We start from the raw sequence: 24,322 nt of genomic DNA, 5'->3' as shown, positions 1-24,322 counted from the left end.
GGAAATAGATTGATAGACGTCAAAACCTGGAATTTTGTAATTCTATTTTCTCTGGTTATCTCTTCCACATGTTTTATTAGTCTAACATTTAAATTCCTCGTGTAGATGACTTTGTCTTTCAAAATATTGTATTAGTTATTAGTTTACTTTACAACAAGAAAAAAAAAAAAAAAACTTTTGACGTGATAGATAGTTCACATTTCATTTACTTCACCACATTACAAATCATGTAAATCACCTTCCCACTGTACTCTGTTTAGTCTCTGTTTCCAAATCAAATGGTACAAGATCATTGGAGGTATTGCTAAAGCGATTCTAGAATGATTCAAGATCATAACCATACATTGTGACTTCAAAGCAGGTATATATCCTCTTGGCTCTTAGACGCTGAAATGAACTCCAAAGTTATAGCTTTTGGATTGCCCAAATTTTTAAAATGAACCAAACTGTAATGCCAACATTCCAAGTGTTCTCTCCCTCTCTCATTTTTTTCAATCGGTGGTGATGTTGAGACTAGACTAATTATTCATTATTAAAAAATCAAAACAAAATACATATGGTTTTAACAAACCAAATCAAAACTAAAAAATTATTAGGGTTGATCACATCCACAATTCTACAAATATGTAAACATTTGCGTAAGCTTGATTACAAGCATGAAGTTTAAGGTCATATTTAGCGCGGATATAAATCTGTGATCGATTCATCATCAATAGACGCTGGAAAAGACTTGGTCGTGGTAGACTGATCTGAATCAAGCGGGTCCTTTACGGCTCTACATTGAATGAAAAACCCTGGTTGCCGAGGCACTGGTAAGGTCACAGTATTACTAGTGAGCATCATGAAAACGGTTGATATTGCCGGACGCTTTGCAGGATCTTCTTGAACACATAAAAGACCGATATGGATGCATCGAACCACTTCACTATTCTGGCAATTCTCTGCTATAAGTGGATCCACGAGGTCTAATGCTTTTTTGTTAGTCCAAAGCCTCCAAGCCTTGAATACCAATCAAGCAATCAGTTCTAGCTAACATTACTTAATGTAATGTAAGAGAGGTATATATTGATTGTCTTAAAACTTACATGTGTGAGCAAGTCTTGTGCACCGTCTGACTCGCCGAAGCTGCTATTCTTCCTACCACTTATAATCTCAAGAACTAACACTCCGAAGCTATAGACATCAGATTTCATTGAGAATTGGCCATGCATCGCATATTCAGGAGCCATGTAACCGCTGGAATCCACAACAAAACTTTAGTGTATATGTTGGCAATGTAAAATGTTCAACATATTATAAGTTATGAGATGTTAAGTGGAAGACTTACTAGGTACCAACTATTCTGCTTGTGTTATCTTGGGTTTGGTCCAATCCAAAGATCCTAGCCATTCCAAAATCTGCAATTTTCGGATTTATATCCGCATCTAGGAGAATGTTACTTGCTTTAAGGTCACGGTGTATGATTGTGAGCCGTGAATCTTGATGAAGATATAGAATCCCCCGAGCAATTCCTCCAATGATATTGTATCGCTGCATCCAGTCCAGCTGAATTTGCTTTGTAGGGTCTGTGCAAATCCATGGATTACAGTTAAATCTTGAGATTAGCAACCCCAAGTTTCAAGATTAATGGTCAAAGAATCATTGAAATGCAACAGACCAAATAGTAAGCAATCAAGGCTTTTGTTAGGCATATACTCGTAGACCAAAATTCTTTCCTCTCCTTGTAATGAAAATCCAAGAAGCCTAACCAAATTTCTGTGTTGAAGCTTGGCAACTACAACAACCTCGGTCTTGAACTCCGCTTCGCCTTGTCTTGAATTTTTCGACAATCTCTTCACCGCAACTTCTTTCCCATTTGAAAATGTACCCTATCCGTTTAACTTTTTAATCAGCATCATCTCGTTATCCAATCAAAGAATCAATACGAAGTACTTAACCTAGGGTGTACTTGAAGATATTATAGTATACCTTGTAAACCTCACCAAAACCACCTCGACCAATCTTATTACTCTCTGCAAAATCATTTGTTGCAGTTTGGATTGTTCTATAGTCGAGCTGTAGTGAGTCTGCGGTTGCCATATCATCTCCTACTGCACAATAAACAGAACAAATGTCTTAGTAATCAGCTAAAGAGGCTGATGAATGACGACCACTAATATATCAAACCTAATTAAGATTGTTAGTAATCTTTACCCTCCGATGCAGATGCTGTGTCAAAAGTCTTCTTTTTCTTTTTTGCAAGGAAACAATAACCAACTAAAGCTATGAAAAGCAGAACAGCCAGCACAACAACGGCTACCACTAACACTGTTGAGTTCCCACTTTTCCCTGCTTTTTAAAGATCATTGGCTTAAGATCAGATAATGCCACAGAGTATAAAAATACAAAAATTAATCAAAACAACAAAACTTTCCCTACTAGTATTTCAAGAAAGCAGGGGAAATAAAAAGAGAGGACGGAGAATGAGTTCACCAGGTAATGAAGAAGATGATATCGGAGGAGTAGACACCAACGACTCCCTCGGTGGTGGTGGTGGTGGTGGTGGTGGTAGTGGTGGTGTTTCAATGGCGCTTTCATTGTAGAACGGGTAAAGCTCGTACCTTGCAGTACAACTCGGCCAGTAAAGTCTTGCTCCTATTCTGGAAAGAGCCATTCCATTGATGGAACTTTGCAAACAACTCAAGCAGTCTGCTCTTGTAAGATCAGGAGTGCACTGAAGCAGCCCGTACAAATTCTGGTATGCGGTCAATTCGGTATTCACCGTATATAATTTTCTAGAACTGTTGGCTGCTTTACCGGCAGCTTCACTCATCGTGGAGGAAACAAAACTTGTGAACCCGTCTATTTGTTTTTGATTAGGAGAAATAGTGTTGGTGTTACTCAAGATAAATTCTCCTTCGTTTGTAATGGCCGTCGATAGAATATTCTTGTGAGAATATCTGAGTATACATTGCTCGTAGTAAAACACGGCTTCTCTTACCTTGGGACAAAGATTTAAGGTTTGATTGACAGAAAAGGCTACGCAGTTACGGCAAACTTCCGGTGAGACGTCTCCGCGGCAAAGGAAAAGTCCGGTGACTCTGTCGGGGGCTTTTCCTGCAGTGGCGTTTTGGAATCCGGTGGAGTAAGAGGCGTTACGTGAAGATAGAGAGGACAAAAGGGTTCTGAGATTGGTGGAGTAAGTGCTGTTACTTGAGTAAGTTGTCGTATTTGGACAATAATGATTTAAGTAAAAAGGATCTTGAGCAGAAGCTGTGAAGGAGCTAGTGAGGAATGAGAAAAGGAAAAGGAAGTTGAAAGATATAAGAGAAGACATTGTTTGAGTACCTTGATTTGAGTTTCACATCATAGAGCTCCCATTTATAAGCTGATCACTAGCGTGTAGTATAAGATGGGTTGTGGTGACTATAAGAGTCAACAAGTCAAAGTAAATGATTCTTTTTCTTATTATTGTCATTTCTCTTAAACAACATATATTTTTATTTGGGAAAAGCCCACGTTAAAATTAACTTGAATTTGAATCAAAATTTAGTTATTTGATCAGTGATCCACATATCACCAGTTGAGCCCAATAATGAGTGTATAAACGGGAGCTCCTTAAAAGTTGGGAACCACTAGCCTACTACAACTTGGTATTAGAAACAAAAGGAATTCAAGAATGAGATTCTTGTTGTAGCAAAGCTTAACGCAGAATTTCGGTCAAGCTTCGATTTTTCTTAGTTAAATTACTTCCATTTTTGTTTCATAATATTTTAGTGCCTGACAAGTAAGTGTAAGATACTCTTGTCTAGAATTTTATTTACTAGAGAGTGAAAACAAAAGGGTGCAGAGAATTAATGGCTTATCTGCTGATTCTTACACAATCAGTTTGTTTTGTTGGAACAGAGATGTGATAAGTAAGTACGGTTTTCTGCAGAAGCAAGAGAGTTTGTGAGGAACAGAGAGATGAAATGATGTAAGTAGGCAAGTTTCAGTTCTTTGTTTCCCAAAATGACTCTAAAATTCTTATACACAGTTGTAAAGTTCAGAAGGAAAAGTACTAAAATATGAAGTCAACGACAATCTTTAGAGTCAACCTTCCACTAAGAGTGTTGATTGGTTTGATGAAGCAGTGAAGGCTAGAAACTGAAGCAACTAGGGTTTGGGAAGTTACTGTTTTAACTTGTAACTGTTCGTTTGTTACTTCTTTGGTAAGGAAGTAAAACGGTGTTGTCTTATTGACCCAAAGTCTCCGCGGCTTGCTGAATAATCACAAACCTATTAAATATCCAACTCCAATAGGTTCATCTTTTTCCGGAAACAGATTCATGAAAACTTAAAAATTTATAATTGTATTTTCTCTGGTTTTCGCTTTCACATGTTTATTCTAACATTTTTATAGTTGATTCATTTTAGTTAACATCAATACAAGTTGATGTTACTCGTCTAGTTGACCTTGACTTGCAAGATATTGTATTATTTTACAAAAACCAAAATTTGACTGGCTTGGCTGGTTTCACATTCATTCATTAGTACTCATAAACCAATCATTAAAAGTAAGAAAAAAAAAACAGAGAAGAAAGGTGAAGAAATTGGATAATGTCTGCTTATACCTCATTAAACTTTCTCTTCCTTCTAACCTTCTTCATTGGAAGCTTGAGAGTTTCTGCACAATTACAAGACCCTACTTACGTTGGCCATGTTTGTACTAACAGGATATCAAGAAACTCCATTTACTTCTCAAATCTCCAAACACTTTTGACCTCTCTTTCTTCTAACAATGCTTACTTCTCTTTGGGATCTCATAGTCTCACAAAGGGTCAAAACTCCGACATGGTGTTCGGACTTTATCTCTGCAAAGGAGATCTCTCGCCAGAATCTTGCCGTGAGTGCGTCATCTTTGCTGCTAAAGACACTCGGAGTCGATGTCCAGGTGGGAAAGAGTTCTTGATTCAGTATGATGAGTGCATGCTTGGATACTCAGACAGGAATATATTCATGGATACTGTAACCACAACTACAATAATCACTTGGAACACTCAGAAAGTTACGGCGGACCAATCTGACCGGTTTAATGATGCAGTGCTTTCTCTGATGAAAAAGTCTGCAGAGGAAGCGGCTAATAGTACAAGCAAGAAATTCGCGGTTAAGAAGTCGGATTTCAGTTCGTCTCAGTCGCTTTATGCATCGGTTCAGTGCATTCCTGATCTGACTAGTGAAGATTGTGTAATGTGTCTTCAACAATCCATCAAAGAATTATATTTCAACAAAGTTGGAGGAAGATTTCTTGTCCCAAGTTGTAACTCAAGGTACGAGGTTTACCCCTTTTACAAGGAAACTATAGAGGGAACTGTTCTTCCTCCGCCGGTTTCGGCTCCTCCACTGCCACTGGTTTCAACTCCTTCCTTTCCGCCTGGTTAGAGCTCTGTTTTATTTATTTACCTAATAGTTAGTTTGGTTTTAGTTCATGTCTAATCTAAGACTTATGCAGGAAAAGGCAAAAATTCTACAGTGATAATCATAGCAATTGTTGTGCCAGTCGCTATCTCAGTTCTTATTTGTGTAGCTGTTTTTAGCTTCCATGCATCAAAGAGAGCAAAGAAGACTTATGATACACCAGGTGCAAATGATGGTAAAGATTCCAAAATCTATGTGTCCGTTGCTTAAACTTTTATGGATTTGAATTCTTAAATATTTTGCAGAAGAGGATGACATCACAACTGCAGGGTCACTGCAGTTTGATTTCAAGGTTATTGAAGCTGCAACAGATAAGTTTTCGATGTGTAACAAACTCGGTCAAGGTGGATTTGGACAAGTTTACAAGGTACTACTACCGGTTCATTGAGTTTCCTTGTTACTTGCATAAGAGGATCAAATAAGGGGATGGCTCTGTTTAATTCACAATCTTTTTAGGGCACACTTCCTAATGGAGTACAAGTTGCCGTGAAGAGACTATCGAAAACATCAGGACAAGGTGAGAAAGAGTTCAAGAACGAAGTTGTTGTTGTGGCAAAGCTTCAGCACAGAAATCTGGTCAAGCTTCTTGGATTTTGTTTGGAGAGAGAAGAGAAAATACTTGTCTACGAGTTTGTGTCTAATAAAAGCCTTGATTACTTCTTGTTTGGTAAGATTTAGCTTAGGAAAGATATTTCCTTTTGGAACTCATGTTTTAGGTATTCTAACTATATGGATGTGCAGATTCTAGAATGCAGAGCCAGCTGGATTGGACTACACGGTACAAGATCATAGGAGGAATTGCTAGAGGAATTCTGTATCTCCATCAAGATTCACGACTCACAATCATACATCGAGACCTAAAAGCGGGTAACATCCTTTTGGATGCTGATATGAACCCGAAAGTTGCAGATTTTGGAATGGCGAGGATTTTTGAAATAGACCAAACAGAAGCCCATACGAGAAGAGTAGTTGGAACCTAGTAAGTTTTGGTCTTGCCATCTATTAAATATAAAAATTCTCTATTAACTCAAACATTTATGTATCGTGGCAGTGGTTACATGTCTCCCGAGTATGCGATGTATGGCCAATTTTCAATGAAATCTGATGTCTATAGCTTCGGTGTCTTAGTTCTTGAGATTATAAGCGGGAGGAAAAATAGCAGCCTCTATCAGATGGATGCTAGTTTTGGAAACTTGGTTACATATGTGAGTATAATAAACACTTACACTTTTTTGCTCTACTAAACATTCATAACATATAAGTCTTAAATTGTTCAATAGACTTGGAGGCTATGGAGTGACGGGTCACCACTAGACCTCGTGGATTCTTCCTTTCGAGATAGTTATCAAAGAAACGAAATAATTAGATGCATCCATATTGCCTTATTATGTGTCCAAGAAGATACTGAAAATCGTCCAACCATGTCAGCGATCGTCCAAATGCTTACTACTAGCTCGATCGCCCTCGCTGTACCTCAACCACCTGGATTTTTCTTCCGGAGTAATCATGAACAAGCAGGTCCATCGATGGATAAGTCTTCTCTTTGTTCCATTGATGCTGCATCGATTACTATTTTAGCTCCTCGTTAAAGACAAACTTGTTTCATAAACTAGAACTAACTGCAAATTTCAACATTTGGATTTTGGTGTTCATTTTCTAATACTCTAGGAGATTGTTACTAGAATTGAGGTCACGGTGTTTTGAATTGTTTGCACATAAATGTACAAATAATTTACAAGTTGGTCCCATCAATGTGCCTTGGGTTGACTTGTGTTTAGATTTTTGTTGAGTCAACCGCAAATGTTTACAATTATACCGTAGGCTATGGAATCTCTCTTAAGGCAGAGATTCACAATTGGAACAAACAAAAAAAAAAATGGTCCACGAGGAAAAAAAACAAAGATGATCAGAGACGAAGTCAACAAGAAAGCGAGAGAGAGCAACCAATATCGAAGAAGACGAATTAAAGTAAAGAAAAATGCCAAGACTCTTAGCTGTTTTACAATTATTATTAGCATCTCTTCGGTATTTTACAATTCGTATTTTCTTCTCTTACAAAACAACATCAAAATTTATTTCGAAGAAATCAAACTCAACCATCAATCGAATCGTATCCATAGATTTCACCAAGATGGGATACAAATTATTTAGATCCTTTCAGACGAAAAAGGGAAAAAAAATTGATGTGTACAAAATTACTTGAACCCACTCACTTTTGATGATCAATTGCTTGGGAAGCAAGCAGTCATAGCGGTGCCAAACCCTAGTTCTTAGTCCTTTGTCGAGAAGAATATAATGTGCATTTGTGATGTACAACCCCATTAAGATTGAGATGAAGCCCGTATATCATGGCCTCATGGGCCTCAGGGCCATAAAGATAGGAGGACAGCGATGAAATTGCTTCTTACAGACTAGATCAACAACTAGGTGAAGACAATATAAAAGAATTCGTTCATACAATAAATGTGAAAAACAAAATTCCACTTTTAAATAGATATTTAAAAAGAAAGAGAAGGAGGTAAAAAATGGAAATGAAGAAAGAGGTTTGAATGATAAAAAATATTTTATACTATAAAATTTGAATTGTTTTCCTTTTATTGGCAATAAAAGTAAAATTGATTATATAGTGTGAGTCAACCATTCATGTTTTTTTCTTGTGAATCTGTAATTAACTTACAACGATCCAAAATTGTATGAATTTTCATTTGCCATTAGTGCTAATGCAATGTTATTTGGTTTATGTGTACAAAAGTAACGTTCTAAACTTGGGCAGTCACGCTGTAAGTGCATGTGTTTACCTAAATCTATATATGGTGACAAAAAAACGGTGACGAGTTTTGTTGGTTTAGTGTTGATTTTCTCTATAGAAAAATCTAGAATTAGTGCAATTAAAAAAATGAATATAGTCATGTATATGGGAAGAGAGAATAAAATAAAATATATAAGAAGGAAAGGAAAAAATAAAATTTCGTTGATGAGTAGAGGCCTCTCCTAGGAAATTATGACAGGAGAAGAAGAAACTGAAATCAAATAGAGAGATCGTGGAAAAAGCTAAAGAATTTTCTGCCGTATATTGTATGTGTCGATGTCAAAGGAAGTGTGTACAACATGCAGAAGTAACAAATGGGAGAAAACCTATAAAACGCGTGCAAGCTTATTCTCTAAAAGTGCTTACTTAACATTTTTATCCAAAAGAAAATGCTTGCTTACATAAAAAATACTAAAACAAAACATAAGAACATAGTGCTACAAAATCTCATACGTTCTATGATATAAAGCAAATTACCGGAAATAAAAACCAAATACATACAATATTTCTAATTCGTTGTTGAATTGCATACATGCCAATCATTGTTGAATTGCATACATACATACCATTCGTTGTTGAATTGCATACATGCCAATATGACAGTCTAAAAATATCTAAGCATTAATAATTGAAATTTTACATAATAAATCATGAAAGAAGTCATCATCTTCAACATAGTTTGAAAGAAATCTTAGGAAAAAATCCTTAGAAGATTTAAAGGAGGAAGCAATATAACACTAAATATATTATTAATTTAAGGTTATTAATTTTAACATCCGTTAAAAAGTTAACAGCCGTTAACTCGGATGTTTGATTTTGCCAAAATTTAAATAAACGAAGGTTTTTTTTGTTAAAGGGTTTAATAAACGAACAAAGGTTTTTAAAGGAGATAAAACGGACAAATAAAATATAAATGGAGACTTTTTTGGGTTCTTTTCCCTTTTTTATTCTTCGAAAGAATCTTTCCGCCCAACACTTTTGGAGATGGATGAAGAAGCATCATCCTTCAATATTGGTTCCTCCAAATCAACCTTTAATTCATCAAAAGTGAAACCACGCTGATTCCGGGGAAAAAAAGAAGAAGCTAACCTTAGTCACTTTAATTAATATGTCAAAATCATTAAAGAGTGATTAATAATTAACTAGTTTGTTATTCAGGTTCAGTGGTATTGGTTCATCAGAAAAATTCCATTTTCACTAAAAGAATCCGCTTTGAAGTTTATCCCGATATAGTAGGCAGCAAAAAAACATTTATAATTAAGATTCAAAAGTCTGTGACTGAAAGAGATTACCAATAGCTCATAACACGTCATCTTTATAATTTGTTCAGGTTTTAATTCGCCATCAAGAAGTCGTCTAGCTAGCACTCGTGAGTTCTGCAAACAAAAAAATAAGAGATCACTACGAAGACACTCAAATACCAAAAAAATAATTAAAATGTGAATTTACAACAAACTGAAAACACCTCTAAACAATTTCTAAAATTCTCCAATATAAACAAGATAAACGTAGCATAACATATATTTTCTCCAATATAAACCAAAAACATTTCATAGTTTAGAATTAAATGTTTGTCTAACCCTTGGGCTTGCACGTTTAGTAACTCATGGCTCATTGACCAAAAAAAAAATGGAATGGAGGAGAAAAATGAAGTAAGCTGACCTTGAGTTTACCAACCAGAATCTCCACCTTGTTACTATACTTTGCTATATCGTCTTTCAAAGAATCATATAAAGCCTGCTCAAGAGCACTCACCACCGAAACAACATCATTTGGCCAGAAAGAATCATAATCACCAGCTTGCTTCTTTCTACTTGTACGACACTTGGGCTTAACTACTTCCAGAAGCTCCTCCAAACTCTTGTCACGATCCGAATCACCGGTCAACAAATCAAAACTTTCCAAGATGGAGTTAACCACATTATTGCTTTCACGACTTGTTTCCACCGCTTTTATAATATAGCTTTGAGGAACAGTTCTTTTACTCCTCGAGATCAAAGTCTTTTGCTCCTTCACAATGTCACGAAGATGGCCTATTCGCAAAATTGTCTTTTCCACAAAATGATCTATTTCACGCTTTTGCTGCAAGTCAAAGCCATTAAAAGTGAGCTTCCTAAGCTTCTTCTTAACATTATCATAAACATGCTGCACGATGAAGCCAGGATGCTTTCTACGGTTTGGGATTTGCTTATTCTCTTGAACAAAATGCACGATACAATCATCTTTTACAGATTCAGCAAATACTTCGTCGCGATGGAAACTGTAAAAGAGGTCTCTTGAGCCTTTGGATTTCCAGTTTCCAACATATTTTTTCTCCACCTCTTCTGGACGATAAAGCCACTGCACTTCAAGCTTCACGTGACCTTCTTTTCTTTGTGTATAAATATCCTGTCCAACAAAGAATTTATATGTGATAAGACAACAACAGAAAATCATATCAGTTTTTCTTCTTATTATTTTCTAACCTTTATGATCGCAACATAGGGCTTTTCTCCATCCTCTGGAACCAATAGCACTGAGTCCTCCTATGAAGATTTAAAAAAAAAAACAAGAAGAAGTAAAAATCTATTAGAAATGGTAATACAATAGATACAATGAAAGAAGTGGAGACAAAAATAGGTTTCACTATAAATATCGTTTGAGTCTTATTACACAATTGTTTTTGAAAAAGTTGTTATGCTTGGCATAACTCTTTAAAAGTTGATCTAAACTTGATTTAAAAATTGTTGTTATAAACTTTCATTAAGTGATAGATCGCATTTATAGTGACAAAACTAGTACTGGTTTAAGATTTTCATAAGATGATATGAAACAAAAAAGTTTCAGATTTACATCCAAAAAATGCAATATATCAAATGAAAAGATCACATACAATTTAGCCAGCATAGTAAACACTCAAATACTAGATAAATGTTGTAATCAGTCAAATGTCAAAATCTTCAAATCAGCATAATCTGAAAAGCAAAACAAAACTCACCAGTCCATATTTATTGGCATGAAACTGAAATGTCTTGTAATGACATTTCTTCTTTTCACCCTTACCAGTACACTTATGAGATAATCCAATTGCCTGCGCATAATCCTCCGGTCTCCACTCTAACTTTGCTTTCTTATTCAAAAGCATTTCCTCACTCTCCTTCTTCCGCTTTCTCTGCTCCATCTCCACTTCTTTGGTGGTCAACTTCAAATCCCTCAAACTTGGCAATGGATATTGTTTTTATCTTTGCTCATCAACACTTCTTTCAATAGTTAGGTCAAAATTTCTTTGGTTAACAGCTTTCTTATGCGGGTTATAAAAAAAAATACAAAGTATTATATCTATATATATATCGTAATTAGCAACCCGTTCTAATAATTTCATATTTAATATAAGATAAATGATGAATAATTTGGGCAACCTAGAAACTGAATCACCAAAAACAAAATCCAAAAATATTCAGTTGTACTCACCACCAAGGAAAAAGAGTCTTCACAATTTTAAAAAAAAAAACTCAAAAATTTACCAACCAACAGAAAATTATTTTACCTATATAATCTTTCGGTTAGAATCTCAGAATAGTAATTGTCTCTGTTAGATTTTCTGGTCGAAATACGGAAAAGGTTTGCTGACAAAAAAAAAAACTATGTAGTAAGTCGTCTCGGCAGTTAAATATTTTTAGCAAGTAACGGGATAAAACAAATAACCTACAAATATATCTATCTATAACGGATTTTAAACTTTCATCCACACATACACTTTAATCATAACAAATACATGTACAATATCTAGTAATCAATATGGGGTTGGTAAGGTAAATCCCAAAAACACTAGAAAAAATTACCAACAGAAAGCTCCTTAACGTCTGAAATATGTCTTTTTGTGCAAATTTTGGATATGTCTTAGCTTCGTTTTACAGATAGATAGCCATATTTAATATGATTTCTGTAATGTTTTTCTGAACCTTTTTGTTTTTAATTAATTGGTTTTAATAATCATATCTCTAGTCTAATTAGTTCTTAGGATAAATATGTTTTTTTTTTACTTTTAAATTTAAAGAGGTAAAAAAAGAAGAAGAAAAAAGAAAAAAAGTTTTGAAATCAATAATATATATATATATATATAATTTTAGATATTTCGTTTTAATAGCAATAAAAGGAAACCTATATAGGGACAAAACCACTAATTTTCTTTTTTCCTAGTTTTGAAATCTATGAACTGTCATCTGCCAATATTAATAATGTCTATTAAAATATACAAAATCTACCCCTTAAATGCCAGTTTTACAATAAAACGACACAAATGGTTAACTCACGTGTTAAAGCTGAATTTTAAGAATGGACGTTCAAGAAATTTTCTCACATTTCTAGGGTTTGTGAGAGAGTTGGTGAAGGAATTTGAAACTATCTTCAATAAAGAGAATTCGGAGAAAATCTTTAGGTTTCTGAATCTTAAAGTTTAATATTGGTTGGAAATTTTGAATATGTGAAATAGATTTAATATGGGTCAAGATTTTTTTCATTGACATCTTCAACTTTCCTATACAAAATCATGTGTTGATGTTCACTCTATAGCTTCAATATTTAATTGTAGGTTACATGGACCTCTTATGACGGATTTTCGATAATCAAACAAAAAAAAAAGTAAATGTTAAGACAAAGGATAAAAACTAAAAAAAAAAAAAGTATTCTATGTACATTTACAAGTTAATGAATAAATTAAGTGGTTTAGCTTAAGCCTCTTCTTATCCACTGTAACAAACTCCAGCCATCTAATTAACTTAGCCATTAATCACTTCAAATAAAAAAAACGTATGTTCTCAACATGCATCGTTTGTATATGGATGGAACTTTTTAATAAAGAAAGAAAGAGAATCCAAATCTCATTGGTACACTAACAACACTTGGAATCAAAGACGATGAAGGCTCAAAAGAAAATATTGGATTAAAATTCTCAGCAAGATGATAATGTTTATGATAGAACACAAAATTAAAAATCAGAATTAAGAAAATAAAAGATAAGATCGAACTACAATTTTAGAACATGAGATCATGGTTTCTCCTTAGCCTTGCTTTATGCTTCTTCTGTCGAAATCTTCTTTCAAAGAGTCTTTTTAACTTCTGGTTCCCAGGACATGGTTTCTTCAGGATTATTGTTCTTCTCTGAGATCCTTCTCCTCTTGTTTTGCTCTTTGTCTGCTAGCCTCGCTTCTGGAGCTTTTCTCGCAGTTTTGTTCTTCATCGGCTTCATATTGGTTGCTTCACTCTCCGCTGATGATGAATCGGATGCTTCACAATCCGCTTCATAGGAAAAGTCACTCTCCGAAGAGCTTTCCTCACTTAGTCCTGGTGATCGAGCTCTAATGAGAAGAGCTTTGTAAGGGGCTTTTCTTTGTTTCCGCGGCTTCATTTGCGAACCAGTTGCTTCACCATCTGTTGAATTCACTTTAGATGACTGAGCGCTTATCAGAAGAGCTTTGTAAGGCTGCCTATGAGGGGGCTTAGGTGCATCTGATGATAATATAAACGGCTTAGATTTTTTCCCCATTTGGAACTTGCAAACCTGAAAGATCAAAGGAAAGAATTCACAACAAGAGAGAGTGAGAGAAACAATGAAAGATAAAAGATTGTGTGTGAGAACTTATAAGTGTCTTTGGAGGACTCTAGATATATAGATTTTTCTCCTTGCTTTTACAACCCTCAAATTGGATGGTAACAGCTTTAAATTTTTGTCTTTGTTTCGCTCCTAAAATACGAAAAAGAAAGATATTAGATTAATGTTGTAATTTTAAATCGTACCGTTTGTTGGACCGAATCAGAAGTCTCTAAACTAATTTTTTCTATTTAAAATTTGGTGCGATACAATAATTTTTGTAAAATTTATTTTTAATAGTTTAACTTTGTATGATAGAGTTCAAAGATTCAATTCTTACAAATTATTAACTAATTTAATTATCTAATTGAAAAAAAAAATTCTTCATAATTATTTATTAAGTCAAAAGTAAAAAAGGGTAAAAAATCCGTCTACAATACTTAATTAGGAAAAGATTTTGTAGTCAGATATCTTACCTTTTTATACTTTAGAATTATAAACATTAGCTACCAAACATTTGAATATAATAATTTTGTAAACACTTTGTTAGGAAAAGATTTTGGCAGTAAATGTATATGGTATTAGATTTTTTAAACAAAGAAAATAAGATTTTTCTTTATATGATTGTTTTTTAATTTGGTATTTTTTAATAAAAATGATTTTTTCATTATTGTTTTTATCTAAATAAGGATTATGGAGATCAAATGAATTTTTTTATCTTATTATATAAAATACATTTCAAGACATTAATTTATTTATTTTTTTCGTTTTTATCTTCAAATTACATTTTTTTTTTAAACTCCTTATATAGTCATTGTTTCCCTTTTATTCTTCTATGATCAGACAAATATCTCTTTAACCATTTAACCTAAACGAACAAGTTTAACAATTGTCTTAGTTCAATGAATTCGAATTATATTTTAAAAATATATATTTTAACTTATAAGTAAAGTATTTCTAGTCATAGAAGCATAAAAAGAAAAACTAGAAACTCAACAATAAGAGAATAATTTTAAATCTAAATTATAAGACAAAACCAATAAAGCTTTTAAAATATGTCTTAGAAGTTAGAACAAATGAACGATGAACTGTCTTGAGATGGATTTCACATAATATGAGTATATGACACATAATCTCTTAAAGTTTTGATTGATTTTCATTCTTTCGGCTGTTGAATATGCCCCGGCCCTCACTCTTGTAGTACAATCTTTTTATCGGTACACACTGAGTTACGTCACTGTCGATGTCAATATCCATTATGGTGGTTTTAAATCATGAGAAAGAATCGAGGTTAATATCAGTCGATTAGTATGAAAATCGAACTGATTTACAAAGATAAAAGATTGGAATTAAAAAAGGCTCTTGATCTATTTTCTAGCTTGTTTTCTAGAAAGAAGTGACCCTGGTCTATACGACCTCCTTAGTCAATCCATGCAAATCATAACGTCCCCATCTCGATGTCTACCAATTTAACGTTTCCTTTTTAATTTGTTAGATATGCCCGTTTTATTTTGACTTGCTCAAACTGTATAGGGCCATCACGAGCTAAACTGATGTGACTTGGGCCTGGTGAGAGTCATGAAGCTCCGGAATGTTGTAGCTCGATGTTACCTATATAAGCTTTCTTTATGGGCCTTGAATAGGCCGAGTTCAAATGTGAGAATCCAACACCAACAGCCACTTAGAACAACTTTTCAAGATTGTGTATCATCTACCTCTTCGGCCATATTAAGAATATGTGTAGTTGGGCTTCGGTGAGACTTATGAGTTGGGCTTGCCATGACAATCCCAGATGTTACTTTTCTCTTAATCCCTAGGAAGAAAATCTTTTGGTAACTTCAAATCATTATAAGCGCAAATAGCTAGCTACTATGTCTGATGCATTTAGTTACTTTGTGCTGAGGATTGGGGTCTTTAATGTGAAATCGAAAGTTTAGGGTTTCTCGTGGATATTAGAAAACGTTAAGGTTGGAATATAAAGGAAAAGATTAACTGAAAGAGTCTGCATAGCACACTCCAGCTTAATTCCGTATCGTTTTAGGATTTCTGACTTCACTCTTTGACGGCTATATATTAATGTGATTTTCCATTATGTCAAATGTTAATTATTATTTTTTAGATAAGTTTTCGTGAAAGTTGAAACGGTGTGACTTGTGAGTGACGAATGTATAGGAAGAAACTGTGGAGGTGGGTTCCGTTTAAGGCTTTGGTGGTGTGGAGATTAGAAGTCATGGCCGCCATTTTTGAGTCACGCACGTGTCCACCTACCTTACCTTCTTATAACTTATTCATTCATGTGTTCGATAAAATATATTTGATATTAATTTAAACATACAACATAGAAGTGCACAATTACAAGAGTTTTTTTTGTTTTTCTATTTTTGTCGCTACAAGAGTTTTTAGTTTTTACTTACGTTACGTATATGCAAACGCAAGCAATTCTGCATCTATTTGTTTTTCAATGGCAGCCATAATTGATATCAAATAAATAAATTACTAATGCCACATGTTTTTTTAGCACAGCTTCATAATTCATAGGAGTATCGATATGTAACACAATAATGGATCTTGTAGTAAAATTTGAATAGAGTCAATTAAAAAAAAAAAAAAAGATAGAGTCAATCTGTGCGATATAATGAAATTAGAACGAAGCTCGAATTTTAAGATTTTAAATTATAACAAAACTCAAATGTGTTATAACATTCAAAAAAAAAAAAAAAAAAAAACTTAACACAATAATTAGTTTTTCTCATTTTGAGAAAACCAAATTCTCGAAAGTATGTGAAAAATACCATGGAATTTGAAGGATTTTGTAGATTACCAAATAGTAAACAAAATTTCTAAACTTGTTTTACTATGATTTTGTCACGAATACAAAATCAAACTCAGATAGAGAAATTAGGTGATATATAGCCATAATTGTGTTTACTACTAAAAATACAGTTATTTCTAAAAATAAGGTAAATGACCACCATGGTACCATACTATTCCATGAACAATATAGACAAATAGCCTTCCATTGTTATAATTGGGATATTGTCAAATCCATCCCGTATCTATATATATTATTATACACAAGTAGAACTTTTGATGGTGATTCATTATCTACCATTCACATGTTTTTGTATCATTAAATTGTTGATTATAAAAGCAGGATTTGATTCCACCTACTAAGAAGTAGGAAATATAAAAACATAACGCCAATTTTCGTTCATCAGAACCAAGATTTTTTTGTCGACACAATCAAACCAAATAGATAATGATACTGTTTTTTATAGTAGTATATATATTTCTTTTCCTATAGAGTATTTTATCTGAGGTCATGTGGTTGGTTAGTGACACACTTTTCATTATTTTACGTTCTAAATTAAATATCGTAAAGTTAAACCTCGTTTAAAGTATACTATAAAGAATAGAAATATCATTAATTCATTATACACACTATAAAGTTAACCTTTGTTTAAACTACTAATAAACTGGTTATTTAAAAAACTATTAGGGTTAAATTTGTGAGAAATGGAAAAGTAAGAGGCAAAAAACGAAAGAATCTTTTATTACAATGATTATTAATTTTATCAACTTTCTTTTATAGACAGCTCAGCTCCACTGATCGGCTCATGCTCCACTGATCAACTTTCTTTCATTTTTTTATCAGTTTCTCATTTCTCTCTCAGTCGCATATAAATTTGAAACGCCGATTCGTTTTTGCTCTTTAAGCTTTCTTCTTGATTTCGACGGTGTCTCTCAATCTCCGTCAAGCTTGACGAATTTCAGGTGTGATTTGCTTCTCTTCTTCTTCGCTTTCTGGACTTGTGGATTTTGGTTTTTGATTGATTTGTTCTGCTTTTTTTTTTTTGGTTGAATCTTCGCTTTTTCTCATGATTTTTTTTTGGCTGTTGCATGATTTTGGTTTTGTTAGAGTCGAATTTTTGCAGATTTTTGCTTTGATTTGATTTTTGTTGTTGTTGTTGTTTCTGGTTTGGTGATACACGAATTTTGATTTGTTCTTCCAGATGATAGTTCAATTCTGTGGTAGCTGCTGATTCTAATTATGTGATATATGTTATTAGAATTGAGAAAAATGCAGTTATTTGTGATTTCTCATAGCTTATGATGAATTGTTATAATTGCAGGAGCTATATATACCATGGCGCTCTTGTCTCAAGCAGGAGGATCATACACTGTTGTTCCTTCTGGAGTTTGTTCAAAGGCTGGAACTAAAGCTGTTGTTTCGGGTGGCGTGAGGAATTTGGATGTTTTGAGGATGAAAGAAGCTTTTGGTAGCTCCTACTCTAGGAGTCTATCTACCAAATCAATGCTTCTCCATTCTGTTAAGAGGAGTAAGAGAGGGCATCAATTGATTGTTGCGGCAAGTCCTCCAACGGAAGAGGCTGTAGTTGCAACTGAGCCGTTGACGAGAGAGGATCTCATTGCCTATCTTGCCTCTGGATGCAAAACAAAGGACAAATATAGGTACAGTTTGATGCTTATATGTTCTGTTAAAATGCTACTTAGTGTTTGTAATTGTGACATATTTCTTTGTTTGTGCTCTTTTACGGTGTTGGTATTGTTTGAATTCATCCAGATTGTTTGTCTATTGGAGAAATATTCTGTTTTGCTAACTTAACATTGTGAGTTTTCAGAATAGGTACAGAACATGAGAAATTTGGTTTTGAGGTCAATACTTTGCGCCCTATGAAGTATGATCAAATAGCCGAGCTTCTTAATGGTATCGCTGAAAGATTTGAATGGGAAAAAGTAATGGAAGGTGACAAGATCATTGGTCTGAAGCAGGTTAACATTCTCCTGTGTTTCATCTTTTGAGCCGTTTATTATTTATATACATTTTCAGCCTGTAGAACATGTTAGCTTCATATACAACACAATGATCGGTATATTATAAGGTTTCAGTCTTTTTTTTTTTTTTGCTGTAGATAACTCGTTCTGTCCTTTTGTTGACCAGGGAAAGCAAAGCATTTCACTTGAACCTGGGGGTCAGTTCGAGCTTAGTGGTGCACCTCTTGAGACTTTGCATCAAACTTGTGCTGAAGTCAATTCACATCTTTATCAGGTAATTTCAAAGATAATTATTGCCAATGCTCTCACCCTAAAACGTGACAAATAACCAACTATCTACGGATGTCACAGGTAAAAGCAGTTGCTGAGGAAATGGGAATTGGTTTCTTAGGAATTGGCTTCCAGCCCAAATGGCGTCGGGAGGATATACCCATCATGCCAAAGGTATGACGCTTTCTCTATTCTTAAGATTGAAGAAAGTTAACATCTGTTTGTTTCTAATTCAGATAATATTATCTGATTCTACATAGCCAACGTTCGGATTATTTCTTGGTGTTTGTGTTAAGTTTTCCTATGACGAGTCAGGCAGTAAGATTTGACATAGTGTAATGTGTTCTGTGCAGGGGAGATACGACATTATGAGAAACTACATGCCGAAAGTTGGTACCCTTGGTCTTGATATGATGCTCCGAACGTGTACTGTTCAGGTTAGATTAATATTCTGACTTTGCGCCTTTTCATAATTTCCTTAAACTAAACTTTCCAGTTCTCATCAATAATCTTATTTTGAAACTTATAGAAACTGCATTACTTGCAATCTTGACAGGTTAATCTGGATTTTAGCTCAGAAGCTGATATGATCAGGAAGTTTCGTGCTGGTCTTGCTTTACAACCTGTGAGAAGCTCGATCTCTTTGTGGCATAACCAGAAACTTTTATTAACGATTTTGACTAACCATTGCCTCACTATTATCTAAATTCAACAGATAGCAACGGCTCTATTTGCGAATTCCCCTTTTACAGAAGGAAAGCCAAACGGATTTCTCAGCATGAGAAGGTATCTAGATTCAGTTGTTATGATCCCCGATATCTTTTTGAATTAGTTTCCCTCCCACCTTATAACTCTGGTATGTTTTGACAGCCACATATGGACAGACACTGACAAGGACCGCACAGGAATGCTACCATTTGTTTTCGATGACTCTTTTGGGTGAGTATCGATGTTTAATCTATGAAAAACAATTACATTACATTGGTTGGTTTGGTATGAGAAGCTTCTCAAAAACCAATGACTCTGTCTCGCATTCTTGATGAGTTATTGGAAAATTGATATGTGCTATTCTGTGGATTTTCTTACATATGTTTGTGTTCAAGATAGAAAGATGCTTTGGATCTTTATCCTTCTCTTGAAACAGCATGGCTAATCTTAATTTTATTGCTCTCTTTTGTTCTTATCTGGTATAGGTTTGAGCAGTATGTTGACTACGCACTCGATGTCCCTATGTACTTTGCCTACAGAAAGAACAAATACATCGACTGTACTGGAATGACATTTCGGGTCAAAATCTATCCTTAATCTTTTCTGTTAGGTTCTATAACTGTTTCATTGCAAGGAATTGGCAAATTGAAAACCATGGGATCTTCTTGAATTATATCTAATCTCATAATATTCTTCATGCTGCAGCAATTCTTGGCTGGAAAACTTCCCTGTCTCCCTGGTGAACTGCCTTCATATAATGATTGGGAAAACCATCTGACAACAATATTCCCAGAGGTTAATCATCTGCCTCAAGAGTCTTTCAATCAGCCTATGACTTTCATTTCCCTGTCTTATGTTGAAGTCTGACAACGTTCCATAACACTAGGTTCGGTTGAAGAGATACTTGGAGATGAGAGGTGCTGATGGAGGTCCCTGGAGGAGGCTGTGTGCCCTGCCAGCTTTCTGGGTAACTACATCTATTAGCACATATATATTTCGTGCTTAATGAGAATGTTTCAAAAAGTATTGACTGTTGTTTTGATTTTATCTACAAATTTCAGGTGGGTTTATTATATGATGATGATAGTCTCCAAGCTATCCTGGATCTGACAGCTGACTGGACTCCAGCAGAGAGAGAGATGCTAAGGAACAAAGTAATAACAAGACGCACCACATTTACATTTTCTTATTCCACAGTTAGAAAACATCTTGTAATAAACTAATACTTGATTTCCAACAGGTCCCAGTTACTGGCTTAAAGACTCCTTTTAGGGATGGTTTGTTAAAGCATGTCGCTGAAGATGTCCTGAAACTCGCAAAGGTGTGTTTGTATGAACCCTCTTAGAAACTTCGAGCCAGCTTTCTATCCCGTCTGGTCCAGCTTCTAACTATTGGACTTATTTTCTCTTTGTTTCTCAGGATGGTTTAGAGCGCAGAGGCTACAAGGAAGCCGGTTTCTTGAACGCAGTCGATGAAGTGGTCAGAACAGGTAAATGAAGTTTCCTAATGCATAATTGAATTCCACACCGACATTTTGTTTGATAACCTGGTGGTGAAATTTGGTTTTGAAATGACAGGAGTTACGCCTGCGGAGAAGCTCTTGGAGATGTACAATGGAGAATGGGGACAAAGCGTAGATCCCGTGTTCGAAGAGCTGCTGTACTAAGAAAATGGGACGTGAACAAAAGGTGTCTATAAACCTTTGGGTGTGAGTTTATGCTATCTGAAGAATTCGAGTCTCCGGAATAAGGATTTTTTTTTTTGTTGTAATCGGATTTTAAAAACTGATTTTGTTTTAGAAATTCGAAGCATTGAAAAGCAGAAGAAAAATTGTATGTACTAAACGATTTCGGTGTGGGAAATCGTTTGGGAGGGTGTGTTTGGATCTTGAATAAATTACCCATTTTTCTTGTCACAAATTTGTCTACATTTAACGAAATAACTCAAAACTGATTTCAAGGCAAAGGCGACGGATGGGATAATCTAGGCTGTGTAGTGGAAAGTTTTGATGTTTAGTAATTTGGCAATGTATGTTTTTTTCTAAATGGGAGAGCATCTTCGATGTAGACATTTACGAGCTTTTCCTTTAATAGGTTTTGGCTAGTGAAGAACACTGCTTTCATAATTGAATCCACCAGACTCCGCGTAAACTAAACTGATTACAACACGATGATCCTGGCCGTCGGTAATTATCGTAAAACAAGAAGATAGTGGCACTTAGGTGACAGGATAATATGTAAACCCTACCAAGGCGTCCCTACAAAATGATGAGTGATGACTGATGAGAGTGAGAAAAACCGAGTCTCCACAGTCCACACACTGCCTTACCTAATTAATATACCCACCTTTCATTCATGTATGTTACGTCAACGTTTTTATGTCCGTTAAAACTGTAATCTACATAAGAGATCATAATTTTTAAAATCTCCATGTATTTCGTTGATACTTTAATTTGGCACGTTTCTAGTTTTTGAGATCAAATGTTTTTAATCTGCTTCTAGTCTTATTTTTCCTAAACCTTAAACTGTAAACCAATTGCTTTTTCACATAACCTTGCTTGTTTTCAATTTTAAAATTTAAGTCCAATATTTGAAACAACCTAACAAATGTCGTCTATGGCAACCAAAAAAAAATAAAAAATCAAAACAATTTGCTAAAAAGGAAATTGATTAAAATTGATTTCTTTCATTTAAATTGGAATTTAATATATTAGGTAAACATGTAAACGCAATCGCAATTTTTATGAGAGACTTCGGGCCGGTTCGTTTAAGTGTCGCTGCGACTATAACTAGCGACTGGCTTTAAAAACGACTGAGTTTTGTTTGTTTTTATTGTTTTTTTTTTAAGTTCGAATATGTCGTATAGATCTGTAAAATAATTCAAATGTGGCTTTGTCCCATAGATTGGTTTTGATTATGCAATCATCTATCACAACAGTGGAACATTATGCAATCATTTATTGTCTATCAAATTAATTATGGTTATGAAATATGAAGGATCTTACATCTTAAAAAGTGTTAATTATGATCGCATGCCATTTAGATTCTTTCAAAAATTCAGTTTGAAAGTGGAAAGCGCGCCAAAATTTGCAGAAATCAAAAATCCGTTAAAAAACGTTACCAAAAAAATATTTTAAAACGGGCCAAAATATTTCAAATGTGGATTCCATAGATTGGTTTTGATTATGCAATCATGTATTACAACAGTGGGTTGAAATCACTTCTCCTACCTGATCATTAGCTTCAAAAGTGCCTTGGCTACAGTAATAGGATTTTTCATGTATATGAAAATATTAGTTCAAATGGGAGACAATCTTTTGAATTGGTATAGAGGTTGTCAGGTTGATCAATGATTCAGGGGAAGAGTGATGACAAATACTAAGAAATGATCCAGGAGGTTGTCATCCGTTTTCCTATTAATAGAATTGGATAAAAACTTATTTGACTTCTAAATATTTATTAGGTTGAACATTTTCTCAGATATACTATGAAAACAGTCAAACAAAGGATAGTCAAATTTGCATCCGTGCAAAATATTTATTGTGTAGAAAATTAGAAAGCAACTCTTTAATTAGTTTCTTCACTAGCCTAAATATATTTCCCCTTCTCACTGTTTCTACTTTTGATTGATTTACTTATAAATGCCGATTGAGGCAACATTCCTCCATACTTCAATTTCTTTCTTTCCGCTTAAGTTAACGATTTGGAAAAACATGAGCGAGAACTCTTCGATTACAGTGGATCAGCCAACAACGTCTGTTTTCTTCTTCTTCTTCTTTCTTATTTACAATTTATATTTTCTTGTATTTATCAATCTTGGAGTCTTGAATCTAAACAATATATATAATGATCTCTTTTTCTTCAATCATCACAGAGAAAATGGTAATGGCCAAGGAGAGCAGGTGATTCAATTGGGTAATATGCCGCCTCCTCGTAAGTATATTTCCAATCTTCAAAATTAGGGTTTCTTTGAGGGATCTTGAAAATGTCATTTTCACCTCTTTGTAGTGTCACCACCCACCGCACGCAGAATCCTAGTGATCCCGCATGGAGCCGTAAGTAGTTTATTTTCCTCCATTAGTTCTGTTTCCATACAACTTCTTCTCCTCTTGAGTTTTCTAAAAGAGATGTTTTGAACCTCGACCAACAGGAAATTGTCAGTGTACTGGCATATATTTCTAGGGCTTCTCGTCAGGCAGTCTACATCTTGTCAGGGAGGGGATGCGTTTCACGAGCCAACTTGGTGTCGTTACCAATCCGAGGAAACCGCATGGTAAGTGTTTTAGTCTTAATCATTCAATAGAAGCTTTTTTAGTTTCCAATTGTTTCTCTGATTCTGCTTGGCTATATATAGGGTATTGGGAGAATACTTTACTTGAGTGGATGGTTCCAACCGATGCTCACTGATGTAGGTGTTGCTGTACATTCTAGTCGTCCCAACGGAATACTTCACGTCTCCCTTTCAGGTGTTTCACCAAGTGTTGCTATTGCATATCAACTTTTTGCTTTCGGAGATGTTGAGGTGTTGTTGACTCTTTTTACCATTATATATCTCAATAGATTCTTTTAGATTTATTGATACCAAAAACTCTCAATACTTCTTGAAACACATTGTAGGTGGATGTTTTTTTTGTTTGCGGACCGGGGTCAATATTTCAACCGGATGCACCAGGTGCACCGAGAGAACGGGTACGAGTTAATGGAGTAGCATTAGCACAAGCACCTGCTGGATAA

The 24,322-nt window shown here is 34.6% G+C and overlaps 6 protein-coding genes across 12 annotated transcripts; 3 read left to right on the top strand and 3 right to left on the bottom strand.

The window, feature by feature from the left end:
- Positions 1 to 148: 148 nt before the first annotated feature.
- CRK6 (cysteine-rich RLK (RECEPTOR-like protein kinase) 6) lies at positions 149 to 3,344 on the bottom strand. Of its 2 annotated transcripts, none has more exons than NM_118443.3 (7): positions 2,473 to 3,344; positions 2,194 to 2,328; positions 1,969 to 2,090; positions 1,658 to 1,868; positions 1,328 to 1,565; positions 1,086 to 1,236; positions 149 to 999 (listed from the first exon to the last, which is right to left on the bottom strand). In NM_118443.3, exons 1-7 carry the CDS (start codon positions 3,314 to 3,316, stop codon positions 676 to 678), a joined length of 2,025 nt encoding a protein of 674 aa, NP_567678.1. In that variant the 5' UTR covers positions 3,317 to 3,344; the 3' UTR covers positions 149 to 675. The 2 variants fall into 2 exon arrangements, with proteins under 2 accessions (NP_567678.1, NP_849426.1); NM_179095.1 differs by having other exon boundaries at positions 508 to 999; positions 1,086 to 1,254; positions 2,473 to 3,330.
- Positions 3,345 to 4,492: 1,148 nt separating this feature from the next.
- Positions 4,493 to 7,222, top strand: CRK5 (cysteine-rich RLK (RECEPTOR-like protein kinase) 5). Of its 3 annotated transcripts, none has more exons than NM_118442.4 (7): positions 4,499 to 5,395; positions 5,471 to 5,599; positions 5,682 to 5,803; positions 5,893 to 6,103; positions 6,178 to 6,415; positions 6,488 to 6,641; positions 6,717 to 7,222. In NM_118442.4, the coding sequence occupies exons 1-7, from the start codon at positions 4,579 to 4,581 to the stop codon at positions 7,023 to 7,025; spliced, it is 1,980 nt and encodes a 659-aa protein (NP_567677.1). In that variant the 5' UTR covers positions 4,499 to 4,578; the 3' UTR covers positions 7,026 to 7,222. The 3 variants fall into 3 exon arrangements, with proteins under 3 accessions (NP_001329890.1, NP_567677.1, NP_849425.1); NM_179094.3 differs by having other exon boundaries at positions 5,471 to 5,611; NM_001341575.1 differs by having other exon boundaries at positions 4,493 to 5,395; positions 5,471 to 5,611; positions 6,488 to 7,189.
- A 1,967-nt stretch (positions 7,223 to 9,189) lies between these two features.
- AT4G23120 (Bromo-adjacent homology (BAH) domain-containing protein) lies at positions 9,190 to 11,405 on the bottom strand (the record flags this gene model as incomplete). The annotated part of the gene is made up of 4 exons (NM_118441.1): positions 9,190 to 9,303; positions 9,908 to 10,633; positions 10,711 to 10,770; positions 11,223 to 11,405. 4 exons carry the CDS (start codon positions 11,403 to 11,405, stop codon positions 9,190 to 9,192), a joined length of 1,083 nt encoding a protein of 360 aa, NP_194043.1.
- Positions 11,406 to 13,142: 1,737 nt separating this feature from the next.
- Positions 13,143 to 13,856, bottom strand: AT4G23110 (insulin-like growth factor binding protein). Its single transcript, NM_118440.2, has one exon. It carries the CDS (start codon positions 13,767 to 13,769, stop codon positions 13,323 to 13,325), a length of 447 nt encoding a protein of 148 aa, NP_194042.1. The 5' UTR covers positions 13,770 to 13,856; the 3' UTR covers positions 13,143 to 13,322.
- A 3,161-nt stretch (positions 13,857 to 17,017) lies between these two features.
- On the top strand, positions 17,018 to 22,578 carry GSH1 (glutamate-cysteine ligase). Of its 3 annotated transcripts, NM_001203879.2 has the most exons (17): positions 17,018 to 17,588; positions 17,948 to 18,287; positions 18,458 to 18,608; positions 18,778 to 18,885; positions 18,963 to 19,055; positions 19,235 to 19,318; positions 19,438 to 19,506; positions 19,597 to 19,667; positions 19,752 to 19,820; positions 20,075 to 20,168; positions 20,295 to 20,384; positions 20,476 to 20,556; positions 20,651 to 20,743; positions 20,830 to 20,910; positions 21,009 to 21,078; positions 21,167 to 21,352; positions 22,406 to 22,578. In NM_001203879.2, the coding sequence occupies exons 2-16, from the start codon at positions 17,962 to 17,964 to the stop codon at positions 21,253 to 21,255; spliced, it is 1,569 nt and encodes a 522-aa protein (NP_001190808.1). In that variant the 5' UTR covers positions 17,018 to 17,588; positions 17,948 to 17,961; the 3' UTR covers positions 21,256 to 21,352; positions 22,406 to 22,578. The 3 variants fall into 3 exon arrangements, with proteins under 3 accessions (NP_001190808.1, NP_194041.1, NP_001031701.1); NM_118439.4 differs by lacking the exon at positions 22,406 to 22,578 and having other exon boundaries at positions 17,148 to 17,588; positions 21,167 to 21,614; NM_001036624.1 differs by lacking the exon at positions 22,406 to 22,578 and having other exon boundaries at positions 17,414 to 17,588; positions 20,830 to 21,078; positions 21,167 to 21,552.
- Positions 22,579 to 23,229: 651 nt separating this feature from the next.
- On the top strand, positions 23,230 to 24,322 carry AT4G23090 (uncharacterized protein; the record flags this gene model as incomplete). Of its 2 annotated transcripts, NM_001084965.1 has the most annotated exons (6): positions 23,230 to 23,342; positions 23,463 to 23,521; positions 23,597 to 23,643; positions 23,739 to 23,861; positions 23,943 to 24,110; positions 24,206 to 24,322. In NM_001084965.1, 6 exons carry the CDS (start codon positions 23,230 to 23,232, stop codon positions 24,320 to 24,322), a joined length of 627 nt encoding a protein of 208 aa, NP_001078434.1. The 2 variants fall into 2 exon arrangements, with proteins under 2 accessions (NP_001078434.1, NP_194040.2); NM_118438.2 differs by lacking the exon at positions 24,206 to 24,322 and having other exon boundaries at positions 23,233 to 23,342; positions 23,943 to 24,158.

The sequence above is a fragment of the Arabidopsis thaliana genome, chromosome 4 (genome assembly GCF_000001735.4).
Source record: "Arabidopsis thaliana chromosome 4, partial sequence".
Lineage (NCBI taxonomy): Eukaryota > Viridiplantae > Streptophyta > Magnoliopsida > Brassicales > Brassicaceae > Arabidopsis > Arabidopsis thaliana.
The sequence above is the reverse complement of the archived record's forward strand: the minus strand, read 5'-3'. Positions and strand labels throughout refer to the sequence as shown.

Coding starts and splice junctions, on each gene's coding strand:
- CRK5 (NM_179094.3), top strand. CDS start 4,579: ATGTCTGCTTATACCTCATTAAACTTTCTCTTCCTTCTAACCTTCTTC. Junction 5,804..5,892: donor GATTTGGACAAGTTTACAAG/GTACTACTACCG, acceptor CAATCTTTTTAG/GGCACACTTCCTAATGGAGT. Junction 6,416..6,487: donor AGAAGAGTAGTTGGAACCTA/GTAAGTTTTGGT, acceptor GTATCGTGGCAG/TGGTTACATGTCTCCCGAGT.
- CRK6 (NM_179095.1), bottom strand. CDS start 3,316: ATGTCTTCTCTTATATCTTTCAACTTCCTTTTCCTTTTCTCATTCCTC. Junction 2,329..2,472: donor ATCATCTTCTTCATTACCTG/GTGAACTCATTC, acceptor TTTAAAAAGCAG/GGAAAAGTGGGAACTCAACA. Junction 1,255..1,327: donor AGCAGAATAGTTGGTACCTA/GTAAGTCTTCCA, acceptor TATACACTAAAG/TTTTGTTGTGGATTCCAGCG.
- AT4G23110 (NM_118440.2), bottom strand. CDS start 13,769: ATGGGGAAAAAATCTAAGCCGTTTATATTATCATCAGATGCACCTAAG.
- GSH1 (NM_001203879.2), top strand. CDS start 17,962: ATGGCGCTCTTGTCTCAAGCAGGAGGATCATACACTGTTGTTCCTTCT. Junction 18,609..18,777: donor AGATCATTGGTCTGAAGCAG/GTTAACATTCTC, acceptor TTTGTTGACCAG/GGAAAGCAAAGCATTTCACT. Junction 19,056..19,234: donor ATATACCCATCATGCCAAAG/GTATGACGCTTT, acceptor TGTTCTGTGCAG/GGGAGATACGACATTATGAG.